Source organism: Larimichthys crocea, chromosome VII, assembly GCF_000972845.2.
Source record: "Larimichthys crocea isolate SSNF chromosome VII, L_crocea_2.0, whole genome shotgun sequence".
NCBI lineage: Eukaryota > Metazoa > Chordata > Actinopteri > Sciaenidae > Larimichthys > Larimichthys crocea.
The window spans coordinates 28,514,614-28,527,344 of NC_040017.1; the positions used below are offsets into that span (position 1 = coordinate 28,514,614).

The window sequence follows — 12,731 nt, forward strand, 5'->3', positions numbered from 1 at the left end:
CGTCACAGCGCGGCACCTCTCTGATCTTAAAGATATGATAATGTTTTATTTACGTTGTTACAGCGTTCTTTATATGTTCTCATGTTATTGATGTGTGACGCGCAAGAAGACAACTTTCATTGATTGTTCTCCTGGGACCTGTGTGTGTGTGTGTGTGTGTGTGTGTGTGTGTGTGTGTGTGTGTGTGTGTGTGTGTGTGTGTGTGTGTGTGTGAAGCGTGCCTCGTGCCGTGGGTGTGGTTTGGTTTGGGGGGTTAAAGTCGGGACCAGCAGAGGCACGCGCTGCTCTCATTAGAATAACAAGAGAGGCTCGCGAGCGCCAAGAGGGACAGTTTGTCATCACACACACACACACACACACGCACACACACACACACACACACACACACACACATGTTCAAACTATAAACATGAAATTAATTTATTTGTATCAATGAATAAATACAAAGTAAAGAAGCTTGTTTGTTTGTTTGTTTGTTTGTTTGTTTGTTTGTTTACACATCAGAAACTTCATGATTCACACACACACACACACACACACACACACACACACACAGACCCTGTGTGTGTGTGTGTGTGTGTGTGTTAAAGCAGCGTTTGTCTCCTGACAGTTTGTTCTATTGCCCCGCAGTAATTGCCCCATCGGTGGTGAAAGCGAATCAAAGCTGCGGGGGGCTGCTGCCCTCCACCCTCCACCTCCTCCTCCTCCTCCACCTCCTCCACCTCCTCCACCCCGCCTCCTCCGCACTGTAAGAAGTGTCTTGACTTCAGGCTGATCCGGATCTGACCTGGACCTGTTTCTTTTTATTTATTTTTTTGGATCTGTTCCGGACTCATCCGGTCTGTGCAGGTCTCTGCAGGTGAGGTCGAAACAAACTGCCCCGTGGGCTGATGGGAAAACCTGCTGCTTCACCTGAGTGACGTCACTCCTCCAAAGTTTCAGGAAACTTTCGATTCGTTTTTACGCGCAGGTGGACTTGTTGTTCTCCAGGTGGACACTTTTTACAGCGCACACACTCCTCCCTCCCTCCTCCTCTACTACCTACCTACCCCCATCATAAATAATAATCTACTCCAACCTTCCTCCATCACCTACCTTCATCTTTTTTCCCCCACTTTTTCTTTTTCTCCCCCTCCTCCCCCCTCCTCGGCGGTATAAAGCGGAGGTGTAAACCGCAGCTGCCACAGTCCAGAGTTCAGCACCCGAGCGGATCTTTACTCTTTTCTTTATCTGGACGGCTGCCACACACACACATACACACTCACACACATACATACACACACTCACTCACAGATACACACGCGCTCACACTGAGTCTTCCTCGCGCAGCTTTCGGACTCTGGACCGGTTCTTTTGGATCTTACGCTCTTGTTAACCCGTCCTTGGAGCTCTCTGCTGTGGACGCTCCGTGCCGCCATGGCGCGTCTGTTGTCTTGTGTCCTGCTGTTGGTCTCAGCGCAGACGGTGAGTAGCAGCTGACAGATTATTATTTATTATTTCTGGACTTTAGAGCCGCGGTGCTTTGGAGGAGCTTTGGAGACGTGCGCTTTTACGCGTAGCGCGTAAAGATCCTTTTGGAGTTTTGGCTGATTTCTGCTGCGCATCCAGCACTCAGGTCTTATTTTACATGTGTGTGTATGTGAGAGGATGCAGAGCAGAGTCACAGGTCGCAGAAATCAGCGGCTGCGCGCACTGTTTGCGCATGTTTCTGTGTATTTTGTGCGTTTTTCTGTCACATCCATCATCATGACACATGTTTGAACCCCCTGTCTCCCTCTCCGTGTCCCCGCTGCAGACTCTCTCCTCCGGGGTCTTCGAGCTGAAGATCGACTCCTTCACCAGCTCCCGCGGCGTCTGTCGCTCTCCGTCCGGGGACTGCCAGATATTTTTCCGCGTGTGCCTCAAACACGCGCAGGACATCATTAACCCAGAGCCGCCGTGCACGTACGGGACCGCGCTCACAGAGATCTTCGGCGCCGACTCCAACTCCATCTCCCAGAGCGCGCCCATCAGGGTGCCCTTTCACTTCAAGTGGCCGGTAGGTGACGAAAAGCACACGCTGGATGTTGGCACCTCCAGGCCTCCATCTGCATGTTTCACAGCAGCAGCAGAGTCACCACAAATAAAACTCTGCAGGCATCAGTGTGACGCGCGTGCATTGACTGTGAGGTGGATGTGGTCACTGACCGACTCTCTGACTCTTTGCAGGGAACCTTCTCTCTGATCATTGAAGCCTGGAACGCCGAGTCTTCACGACTTGATTCTACAGGTAAGCTGCTGTGCTGAGGCTTCACCGCCAGGCGGCGTCAGACGCACTGTTTCCCGCTAAACACACACACACACACACACACACACACACACACACACAGAGTTCATGTTTGAGCTTGTGTCTGTTTACATTACTGTTAATTGTGTAACTGTTCTCAGATCAGTCTCAGCCTCTCAGGTCTTCTTCTTCTTGTCACGTGATCAAACTTCTCACCCTCCATCTCTTCATTCTCTCAGAAAACCAGAACAACCTCATCAGCCGCCTGGCGACCCGCCGCAGGCTGACCGTGGGTGAGGAATGGTCTCAGGACGTTCACTTCGGCAACAAGAGCGAGCTGCGCTACTCCTACCACGTGCTGTGCAACGAGCACTACCACGGAGAGTCGTGCACCGCCTACTGCCGGCCGCGCAACGACACCTTCGGCCACTACACCTGCGACGACGAAGGAAAGCGACAGTGCCAAGAGGGCTGGAGCGGCGAGTACTGCTCTGAACGTAAGTGTCCACGCCCAACTGTCCCATGAACGTCCAAAACCCCATCACCGTGAGCTGGACACCAGCAAAGTTTGTCTGAAATGAAAAGCAGCCAAACATGGAGCAACCACTCTGTCTGTGAAATGTTTTCAACTGTAGCTCGACCCCTCCTCGTCCTCTCTTCTCCCTCCATTTTCTTCAACGTTCCTTCTGAGTGGGAGGGAGGAGGAGGTGGTGTTGGAGGAGGTGGTGTTGGAGGAGGTGGTGGGGCGCTTGGCGCTTCATTTTTTTGTCCAGCGGCCTTGAAATTGTCAAGTCAAGCAGTTGTCAACGCCATTATCGCTGACCCTCGTGTGTGTGTGTGTGTGTGTGTGTGTGTGTGTGTGTGTGTGTGTGTGTGTGTGTTGGTAATGAAGTCTGCTGCTTTTGTTTTGAGCCCAACAATGGGCCCCCGGCCGGTCCGGGCCCCCGGTCTGTAACAGGGACACGCGCTGCAGCTTAATGTGCGCTGCCTTGCGTGAAAAGAGACGGCATGTGTTGCTTTTGTTGTGCGGGCCAGCTGCTGCGCTCACTACTTAACAAGCACTTGTAGGGGAGTGTGTGAGGCCCCGTGAGGGGTTGTTTTGTGATTCGAACCAAGAACATGCACTCATAGTAATATTCTCTCCCCCCCTTTCTCCCTTTCCCTCTCTTCTCTTCCTTCCTTTGACTTCCCTCCTCCTCCCATCAGCCATCTGTGCGGCGGAGTGCAGCGAGCACGGCTTCTGCAACTCTCCCGGGGAGTGTGTGTGCCGTCAGGGCTGGCAGGGCGAGCACTGCAACGAGTGCAAGCGATACCCCGGCTGCGTCCACGGGACCTGCCAGCAGCCGTGGCAGTGCGAGTGCGAGGAAGGATGGGGAGGCCTGCTCTGCAGCGAAGGTGGGTTCAACTTCCAGACCAGCGGGTCGACGGCGGTTCAGCCACAAACACTCGAGACTGATTAAAAGTGACCCGCGAAGCAGATTAACGAACCCACTGACCCACGAACGATGTCAGTTTAACTGTCGACCAACTATCCAGATGTTGCATCCTCATAATTTGGCCTTGGCCGACTAATAACGCCTAATGACATTAATTAAAATGGATTAAAATGTTAATTAGAGGGTTGATGAGTGAATAAAAGGAGGCAGTGAAATCAAATTTTCTATGTAATTAAACAGACGTAGAAAACTTTCCGGAGATAGATTCTCCATTACATCAACAAGATACAAAAAATTATTATTAATATTATTATTAATAAATTCACTGTTTCCCTTTTTGCGTTTAATTTTCTGCTACATAGCTCTTCAATGGCCAAAGTCGGAGCCTCTCCCGTAAACGCATCAAAGCTTCTGAATCCTCCGACGCTTTCAACCGTCATCACGACTCAGTGAAGATTCAACGATGTTAATTAAATATCGTAAAAAAGTTTCTGTTTAAAACAGCAGTGAAACGAAAGTATTTAGATATCTGAGCATATGTATTCCGAATTTATTGTTGCATATACACATATAGTCACACACTTTATAGGTTCATGATTATGAATTTAAAACATCTAAAATACACATTTCACATATAACCGTGTTGTGTCAGCACATTTCACTTTAATGTAAAGATGTTTATCATCTGCATAGAATCGAATAATAAAGTGTTTGCAAAATCAACACGCTCAGATTGATTTTTTTAACCTCAAGCCAAAACCTTCAGAAACTTATTAAGATTTTAAAAGTTTACATGTATTTATTTATTTTAGTTTATTGGTGTATTTAAAACTTCATGTGGTCCTCATGTGTTCAGATGGCGTCCCTCAGGGCTCTTTCCTAGCTCCTCTTCCATTTTTCTTGCCTTCACCTGGTTCTTAAGTTGCTCCATGTGTATATTTTATCGTTCTTATGTTGATGATGACGCTGTAATTAGAACCTTTTTAATTAGTTCCAGGTTGTGCTTAAATACAGAATCAGTCCTGTAGAAGCATGGTCTGTTTCAGTTCCAAAATACAGACAACAAACTAATAACCAGCGTCTCAGGGTCAGTTCATGTCAGCTCTGTCTCTCTCAGGTTTCAGCCTCTTAATGTTTGGATGATTCTGAATTCAAACATTTGTTTAAACAGTTGCTCCTGTGTTTGGGAAGAAGTGAATCCAGGTTTTATCAGGATTTTAAAAAACTATGCTCGACAAGAAGGTCTGACACTTTAATTTGGCATTTCAGCTTTTTATTTTACTCCATCAGGCCACGTTAGGTTTTGACATTTAGCAGTGCTCAACACACAAAACAAATCCGAGACCAGTCCAATAAATCCTCCACCAAAGCTCTCATCGTTGCAAATATTTAATCTGAAAATACCGCGTACAATCATTCATTAGTGCGATTCTGGAACAAAGTTTTCTCATGACTCATCAAAAATGTTTTAGTGTTCTTGATAACTGGATCTCCGTCAACTTCACAGCTTTGTTCATTCTTCTGAGGAGGAATATAGAAAATAATAATGTGAAAAAACCCCAAAACATTCATAGCTCAAATGGAAACTAATGTTTTTCTAACCATGCTTCTACAACCTGTGTCTTAACTCCAGATCTGAACTACTGCACCAACCACAAGCCATGCAAGAACGGTGCTTCGTGCACCAACACTGGCAAGGGCAGCTACACCTGCGCCTGCCAGCCCGGATTCACCGGCAAGAACTGCGAGACCGAGACCAACGAATGCGACAGCAACCCCTGCACGAACGGCGGAAGCTGCAAAGTAAGTCAGATCAGATCAGAGCGGTCTCTTAAAGACTAAAGACTGCAGCAAGGAAACAAAATAAGCATATTCAAAGAGAGTCCTGCTCCTCCTCACCTCGTCTTCTCCTCTTATTTCTTCCAGGATCTGGTGAACGATTATTCCTGTGTGTGCCCTCAGGGTTTCTATGGGAAGAACTGTTCTGTCAGCGCCATGACGTGCGCGGACGAACCGTGTTATAACACAGGGACCTGCGTTGAGAACGTTGCCGGAGGGTACAGCTGTCGCTGTGCACCCGGGTACACCGGCTCCAACTGTGAGAAGAAGCTTGACAAATGCAGCAGCAACCCCTGCGCTAACGGTACGAAACACCTTTAACCTGCATCATTTTATCCTGCAACCATTTTACAACCAACAGTTTAATTTCCAATCAAACTCTTGGTTGGTCAAAGTGTTTCCTGTAGCCTGCATCAGAGTTATTAAGCACTTAAGTCAATACAAAATATTGCAGTCATAAACTCGGGTGTGCTGGTTGCATTGAAGTTTGCAGAGCTGCAGATTTGACAGCATGAAACAGGCGTACTGAGGAAGTCTGAAATCATTTCCTGCATTTCACTTCTTCTTTGTTGTGACGTCCCTCTGCTGTATGGGACCGCTCTGAATTCATCTGACGCTACAAACTGATGTGGGACTGTCCTGTCGCTACTTGCCAGCTAGAATACATTTTTACCCGAGCGTCAAAAGAACCGCCAAGTTTCTGATAAGTGAGTTAACAGAGTCGTGAAGCTCAATGGAGACCGACTCGTTGATACTGTGACTTCAGACGTTCAGACTTGCAGGCGCTCGGTTTCATGTTTTTTCTTTGTTCCCAGTGAAGCAGCTCCAGTTAAGACTGTTGTTCATGGTTCATCTGCATGTAGATAGATGTTTGAATTGTGCTGTAGGGTCAAAGTTTGTAGTTGTGAAATCACTGACTTGGGGTCCAGTAGCAGAGCAAGATATTGATGAGAAAGTCAAAGTGATCTTGAATTCCTTTCAGTGCAAAGATTAAGTATTTATAGCTGGAATTACAGTAACTGTTAGTTATGCAATCGCCAATAAATAGTTTAATTGTTGTAAATGAAGTTCAGGTCATTGCTTATCTCAGCAGCAGCAACTCGCCCTGCAGGTCACAACAGTTTACATGTTGTGGGATATCCAATCATTAATCCATTCTTTGTTTGGTTAAACTCAAACTGAAAGCCTTTCTGAGCAGTTTAAACAAAAGCAATGGAAAAGACCAGCAGCAGTTTCTTCACCTCCATATCGAGGTGTTGGAAACCTGCACAACTTTTCTCAGGTAGTAAATCTTCAGATCTTAACTGGCTGACTGGATCCACCTGCTGCTGCAGGTTCACAGACATTCAGATGTTAGGGGAGATTTTCCACCATCATGGTATGAACTTGAACTCGAACATTAATACATATCAAATTAAGTACAAATTGGTGTAGTATTAAAGTTATGCCATTATGAAAGGGAGCAACCTGGAGATGATATCTTCAAAACAACTTTATTACAGTTGTCTAATCTGATTTTAAGTTGGATCTCTTGGCTCAAACTTTTATTCCACCAGTGTTGCAATAAGTGCCTCATTATTTCACCCAGTGGAAACACAAACATTTACCTCATATCTGCTGATAACTTCATTGAAGTTAAAAGAGAAGTGGCACCAGCGTTGAGCCCTGTGGGACGCCGTAATTATAATACTGCAAGGGCAGTTACATCGGCTGAGCCGTAAGATACAATTAAGGCTTAAAATCTTCAGTGAAGTCCAGGTCTAAAAGAGTAGACAGGATTAGTTTTACAAGAGCAGTCTCAGTATGAATTATAATATCTGAACACAAGCCACAACTTCCTAACAATCGTTTAATAACAGTAATGATCTGCCATAAATATTAATGAATAGTGATTACTTTGGTTTAAAGACCCAACAAGGACTGATGTGTTGGAGCTGATCCATGTTAGATGTTCGGGTCCGTGGCCTTCGTGTCATCAGTCTGATACTGATGTGTTATCTCTGGGAGGAAGGACTTGAAGCATGGCCTCCATGTTCTGCTGAACTCGAGGGGGGAGGAGTCTTGTTTGTACATGAAACCTCAGAGTGCCTCAGATGTTATGAAATATGAAATTACTGGTTGTTATTGTTACTGCGTTGACACGTCTTTACGCTGAGTTGACAGGAAGGAGCTGAGCGGACATGATGGATGTTTATTAGAGCTGCGTGTGAGGAATAAAATGTTTTTGCTGCTTTGAAACAAGTTTTAGGAACGCTGTGTGTGTTTGTGTGTCAGAGGGCAGATAAACTCCTCGAGTGTCACGTAGGAGCGTCTCATCGCGTCTTATCACCGCCCGTCCGTCAACGCAAACATTTCACCCATTGTCAGCGTCGTAAACACAAACCTGTTTTTAGCAGTAGTCCTGGAGACACTCGGGCCTCCCGGTCTACTTGTTCTCTACCTTGCTGTACTCGTTTTGGGCACGAATCCAGCACTGATACCAACTCCCTCACCAGCATTCACTTTACTTCAGAGTCTGATTTCCCTTTTTAAGCCTTTAATGTTTTTTTGCAAACACGAGTAATAAAACTCTCATTATCCTTTTCAAGTCACCCACGTCGCCTCGTCTCAGTTTTCTGTCAGTACACCTGACAGATTGCTGCTCAGCAGTCTTGTCTCATGTTTTTCCTACCAGCTCTTGAACGCTCCATGACATTTGTACAAATGAAAATGGAGCGTGATGTTTGTTTGTTGGATGGATTAGGATATCCGTAAGGGGTTCAAGTCTCTGCAAGTTGATTTACACAACCGCAAATAGTTGCAGTAGTTATGAGGAAGTCGAAAAGCTTTTCATTGCTGCTGAGGTTGTAAGTTTTGTTTATCAGGACTGATGCTGGAGTTTTGGAGAGATTCTCATCCAGACAGACGGCTCCACAAACTCAGACTTTATCTCTGAATACTACAATGAAGGCACAGTAATCGCCGGCCCGATGAGCGCTGTTGTCTCCAGCTCAGCCCTGGTCCTCCCTCAGGTCCTCATTAGCGTGTAGAAACCACCGTCTGCGTATCTCCAATCTGCACTCATTCCTGCCTCTCACCGAGCCTGACGGAGGCTGTTGTTGCTCCGCTCTTTGCAGCGTTGCAACACAGCAGCAGCTCAGAACAACCAAATATGGAGCTGATTCCTGACTTTGTTTTCTCAGCGTGTCGCCCCCAAACCGACCCTGCAGGGCCCACGCTCAGGTCCTCAACCCTCATCTTTCCTCTCCTCTGTCAGACAGTTAGATTACACAAAACATGGAATCAGAGAACGGAGACTGAGTTTGGAGTTTGTTTGTCGTCTCTTCTTCATTCACATGAAGTGCCACCGACGTGGAAAACATCTCGGGATGTTTCTAATCACGCACACATTTCTGTCCTGACGAGCGGCATCTGTTGTGAGGAAATGTTGTAATAAACATTTTTCCTCCTCTCTCTGCTTTCTGTGCACACGGCGTCTTCTTTACTCTGGAAGATTAGAAAGATTTCTCCTGAAATCAGAAACGCTGCCAAACTCGTTTTCTTTGTTTAAACTCAACATGTTTTAAGCTTGACTCAAATGTGTTCGTCTCTGAACTTTAGTATGTTGATGTTTGAGCAGAATATTTTTCTCTGGCGTCCCCTCAGGCCCCTTTCTTGGTCCTCTGTTCTTTAAGTTTACAAACCTGTAGATGTGATTCTTTGTCACAAAGTGTCTGAATGTCTCTTTATCTTACTTTCCTCATGAGATACCTACAGGTCTAGAATCCTGGTGGCATCAGAAGCTTTCCTGACCTTTTTGTATTTAGCATTCTGGACAGATGATTGTTTCCAGTTTTAATGACAAACCTTTCTGTCTCGTCCTCTCTGCAGGCGCTCAGTGTTTAGACCTCGGCAGTCGGTTCATGTGTCGCTGCCGCCCCGGCTTCACCGGCTCTCACTGCGAGATCAACATCGACGACTGTGCCGGGAATCCGTGCCGCAACGCCGGCACCTGCATCGACGGCATCAACGACTTCACCTGCACGTGCACGCTGGGCTACACCAGCAAGGATTGCTCCGTGCGCACCAGCGCCTGCGACCAGTTCCCCTGCGACAACGGCGGCACGTGTTACACCCACTTCACCGGGCCGGTGTGCCAGTGTCTGCCAAGCTTCATGGGCGCACGCTGCGAGTACTCGGTCACGAAGCCAACCAAAAAACCTCCCATGAACGTCGACGCCTCTTCTGCGCTGATCGCCGCCGTCGCACTCGGCCTGGTGACGCTCGCTCTGCTGTTGTGTGCCGCCGTCCACATCCTGCGTCAGCTCCGCCGGGGCCGAGCGCTGACGGCGCTGACCAGGTCGGTGAAGAACGACCTGGAGACGGTGAACAACCGTAACGCGGTGATCGGCGGGGGCGGACCGAACAACGGGAGCTTACCAGGAGCAGCGCTGGGCGGCCTGAGAGAGAAGGAGGCGTTCCTCATGCCTGGAGGACATTTCAAAGTGTCCAACAAAGACGCAGCGCTGGTGGAGAAGGGCAGCGACAACACGGCCATGTTTAAAAACAAAATGGCAGACTGCAACCTGGCCAAAGAGGAGCAGCGCCTGGACAAGAACAAGTTTGACCTGTAAGGATCTGACTTTGTGTTTCCATCTTCTTTACTCTCCCTTCTCTTCACGCGTGACGAGTCGCAGCATGTTCGTTGTCCGTTCACGCCTTCACAAAATATTCCTGTCAGAATCTGTGGCTGTTGTACCAACCCCGCCTCTCTCTCTCTCACTCTGACAGGAACAAATGTGACTCGTCCATCATCGTCCCTCCGCTCAGCTTCGTGAAGGACGGTCACCCGGTGTATCACCCGGTGTTCATCATCCCCGAGCAGATGGAGCAGTGTGTGTTTGCAACTGAGGTGAGGACTCGACCTGTTTCTGTTTGCTTGATTAGAGACTAAACAGAAAGATCTGAAATTCATTTGACTCATTTACTAAATAATTAGAATTTAAACAACAACAAAAAAAAGTTTCATTTTAGATGCATTTGTTTGTTTTTTAAATGAAATATATAAAAACACAGATGATTAATATCTAATCAGAAAATAACTGAAACTGACCTGTGCTTATATCAGTAGTTATACTTTCATTGCCATTTAACTTTAAAGATGTTTCCATGAAATAAGAATATTTTGCAGATAATGTAATAGAGTACATGGAAGTATATTTACGAAAGAAATCAACTTTTTCTGTTTTCTGGATGAAAGGAAAGAAAAAGATAAATCTAATGTTTCAAAATGTTTCAAAACCTTCACCGACATTTTCAACTCTTGACCGAACAAAAACTGTCAATCCTTTAAAATCTTTTGTTTACAGTGAGAAATGATTCGGCTTAATGAGAAACGATAAAACTGTCAGTCAGACGTGAACCTGTACGCCGATGACTAACCGCTCTTTCTCTCTCGTCTCGTTCGCAGGTATAACCTCCAGCTTTCAGACAGACGGAACTTTATGAAACGTTTCGTGTTCGGGACAGTTCACCCAGAGGATCCAACATTATTTTATTATTTTATTTATTTATTTCTGCTGCTCGAGCGAAAGAAACAAAAAGATCAACGATGTTTGGATGGAAAGAGAACGAGCAGAAAAGACGGAAGCTGGCGTCATTTGGCACTATTTATCTTTTTTTTAATATATATAAAATATATACTTTAAATCTTAATATAATACTTTTGTCTGTATATCTGAATTTTCTTTCAAACGTGAATGAGAGGATATAAAGAATCAAAGCCGTCCACCAATCAGAGAGACCGGTGCCTTAGCTATGCTTCTTAATCACTGTGGAAACTGTTTCCTGTACCCTTTCACAATAAGATGTCAATCAACGCATCAGAGGACCTGCTTACAGGAACAGGAGATGGACTTTTGTTTTCTTTTGAACGTGAAGCATCACATCGCCTTACAATCACATCCGGTCCTACAGACTCTGAACTGAAGTGCCTCTTCTTCCAAAAGAAAACTGCAACCAGACTTTAATCCAGCTGAGTCCAGCTTCAGTGGAAACGTCCTGAACCCACGTCCGTCCCCCTCGAGGGACGTTTGTACAACAATCATCCTGTTTCTTCCATTTTCACCCCCTGAACAGATAATCAACTCTGATAATCGACTGTAAGTGCCACGGGCCTGATGAAGGTCCAACTGAGCTGGATTTCATCGTTCAAATTTAGCATTTCCTGTCATTTTACTGTGGAGCAGAACACCACTGTCACAGCCAGTAAACAGGAAACCATAAAACCTCCCACTGTTGTTCTGCAGCATTCCAGAGCCTGAACCTGGAGTTCAGTCTGAGTCTGAGCAGTGACGGACCCGTCCTGATGTCACTTCATCTGGATCCATTTGATACCAAAAACATGTTGTGTCCCCGTGTAGTCCTGTGTCTTTGTGCTATCTTCGTTAATTTAAGAAAACAATGCAATGTGTACATACAGAAGATAGTTTTCTTATTTAAGTTTGCCCTTTGTAAATAATTCTGTATTTATGAAAGAGAATTGTATATTTGTCTACGTTAATGTGACCAGTGTCAAGAAATATATTTTTTCATAAATAAATTAGAAAAATAACGTTAAGGTCGACGTGTTGTTTCACATTTCTTCATGAACCTGCTCGTTATCATTCACATAACGTCATAACGTGCACGCTGATTCCCGTCTGTGGACACAGTGACAGAGTCCCGAGCCGAACCTGCATTAAAAGAGGAAGTAAACAGCGTCTGCTTCGAGTTTCACGGGAACTTTAATGATTTATTCTGCCTGTTCTCTCCGTAACGAAGCTCAGCTCCGGCTCTTTGTTTCTTATCTTCACTTCTCTGTTACTGACTCGGATCGCTCATGTGTTAAAGTCAAACAAAGACCGAACACTTCCTCCTTCTCTTCCTCGTTCCCTCTCTGTTCATCGATACACGGCGTCACCGAGCAGCAAACACAGCGACAGCAGGAGAGTGGACAGAACTTCAGACTCTGGCTCACCTGCTGTTCACCTGGCCACACACACACACACACACACACACACACACACACACACGTCCTCAGGTTGAACTGTGAACTGAAACAGAAACCAACACACTCGCTCGCTGTGAACGGGCCGAGCTGAAGGGTGGAGGTCCAGCTCCTGCACATGAACGGAGACGGTTCCACTCGAGTCACGTCTGTGCAAACGAAA

The 12,731-nt window shown here is 46.1% G+C and overlaps 1 protein-coding gene across 1 annotated transcript; it reads left to right on the plus strand.

The window, feature by feature from the left end:
• The first annotated feature begins 1,166 nt into the window (after positions 1-1,166).
• Positions 1,167-12,139, plus strand: dlc (deltaC). Its single transcript, XM_019276835.2, has 10 exons — positions 1,167-1,464; positions 1,796-2,038; positions 2,209-2,269; positions 2,506-2,763; positions 3,473-3,661; positions 5,336-5,505; positions 5,629-5,845; positions 9,412-10,150; positions 10,312-10,432; positions 10,991-12,139. The coding sequence occupies exons 1-10, from the start codon at positions 1,417-1,419 to the stop codon at positions 10,994-10,996; spliced, it is 2,052 nt and encodes a 683-aa protein (XP_019132380.2). The 5' UTR covers positions 1,167-1,416; the 3' UTR covers positions 10,997-12,139.
• The last annotated feature ends 592 nt before the right edge of the window (positions 12,140-12,731 follow it).

What these genes read in the sequence shown, in the direction of transcription:
- dlc (XM_019276835.2), top strand. Translation starts at nt 1,417, where the DNA reads ATGGCGCGTCTGTTGTCTTGTGTCCTGCTGTTGGTCTCAGCGCAGACG. An exon ending in CGGCGAGTACTGCTCTGAAC is followed by an intron (nt 2,764 to 3,472) that starts GTAAGTGTCCAC and finishes TCCTCCCATCAG; the next exon opens with CCATCTGTGCGGCGGAGTGC. An exon ending in AGGCCTGCTCTGCAGCGAAG is followed by an intron (nt 3,662 to 5,335) that starts GTGGGTTCAACT and finishes TCTTAACTCCAG; the next exon opens with ATCTGAACTACTGCACCAAC.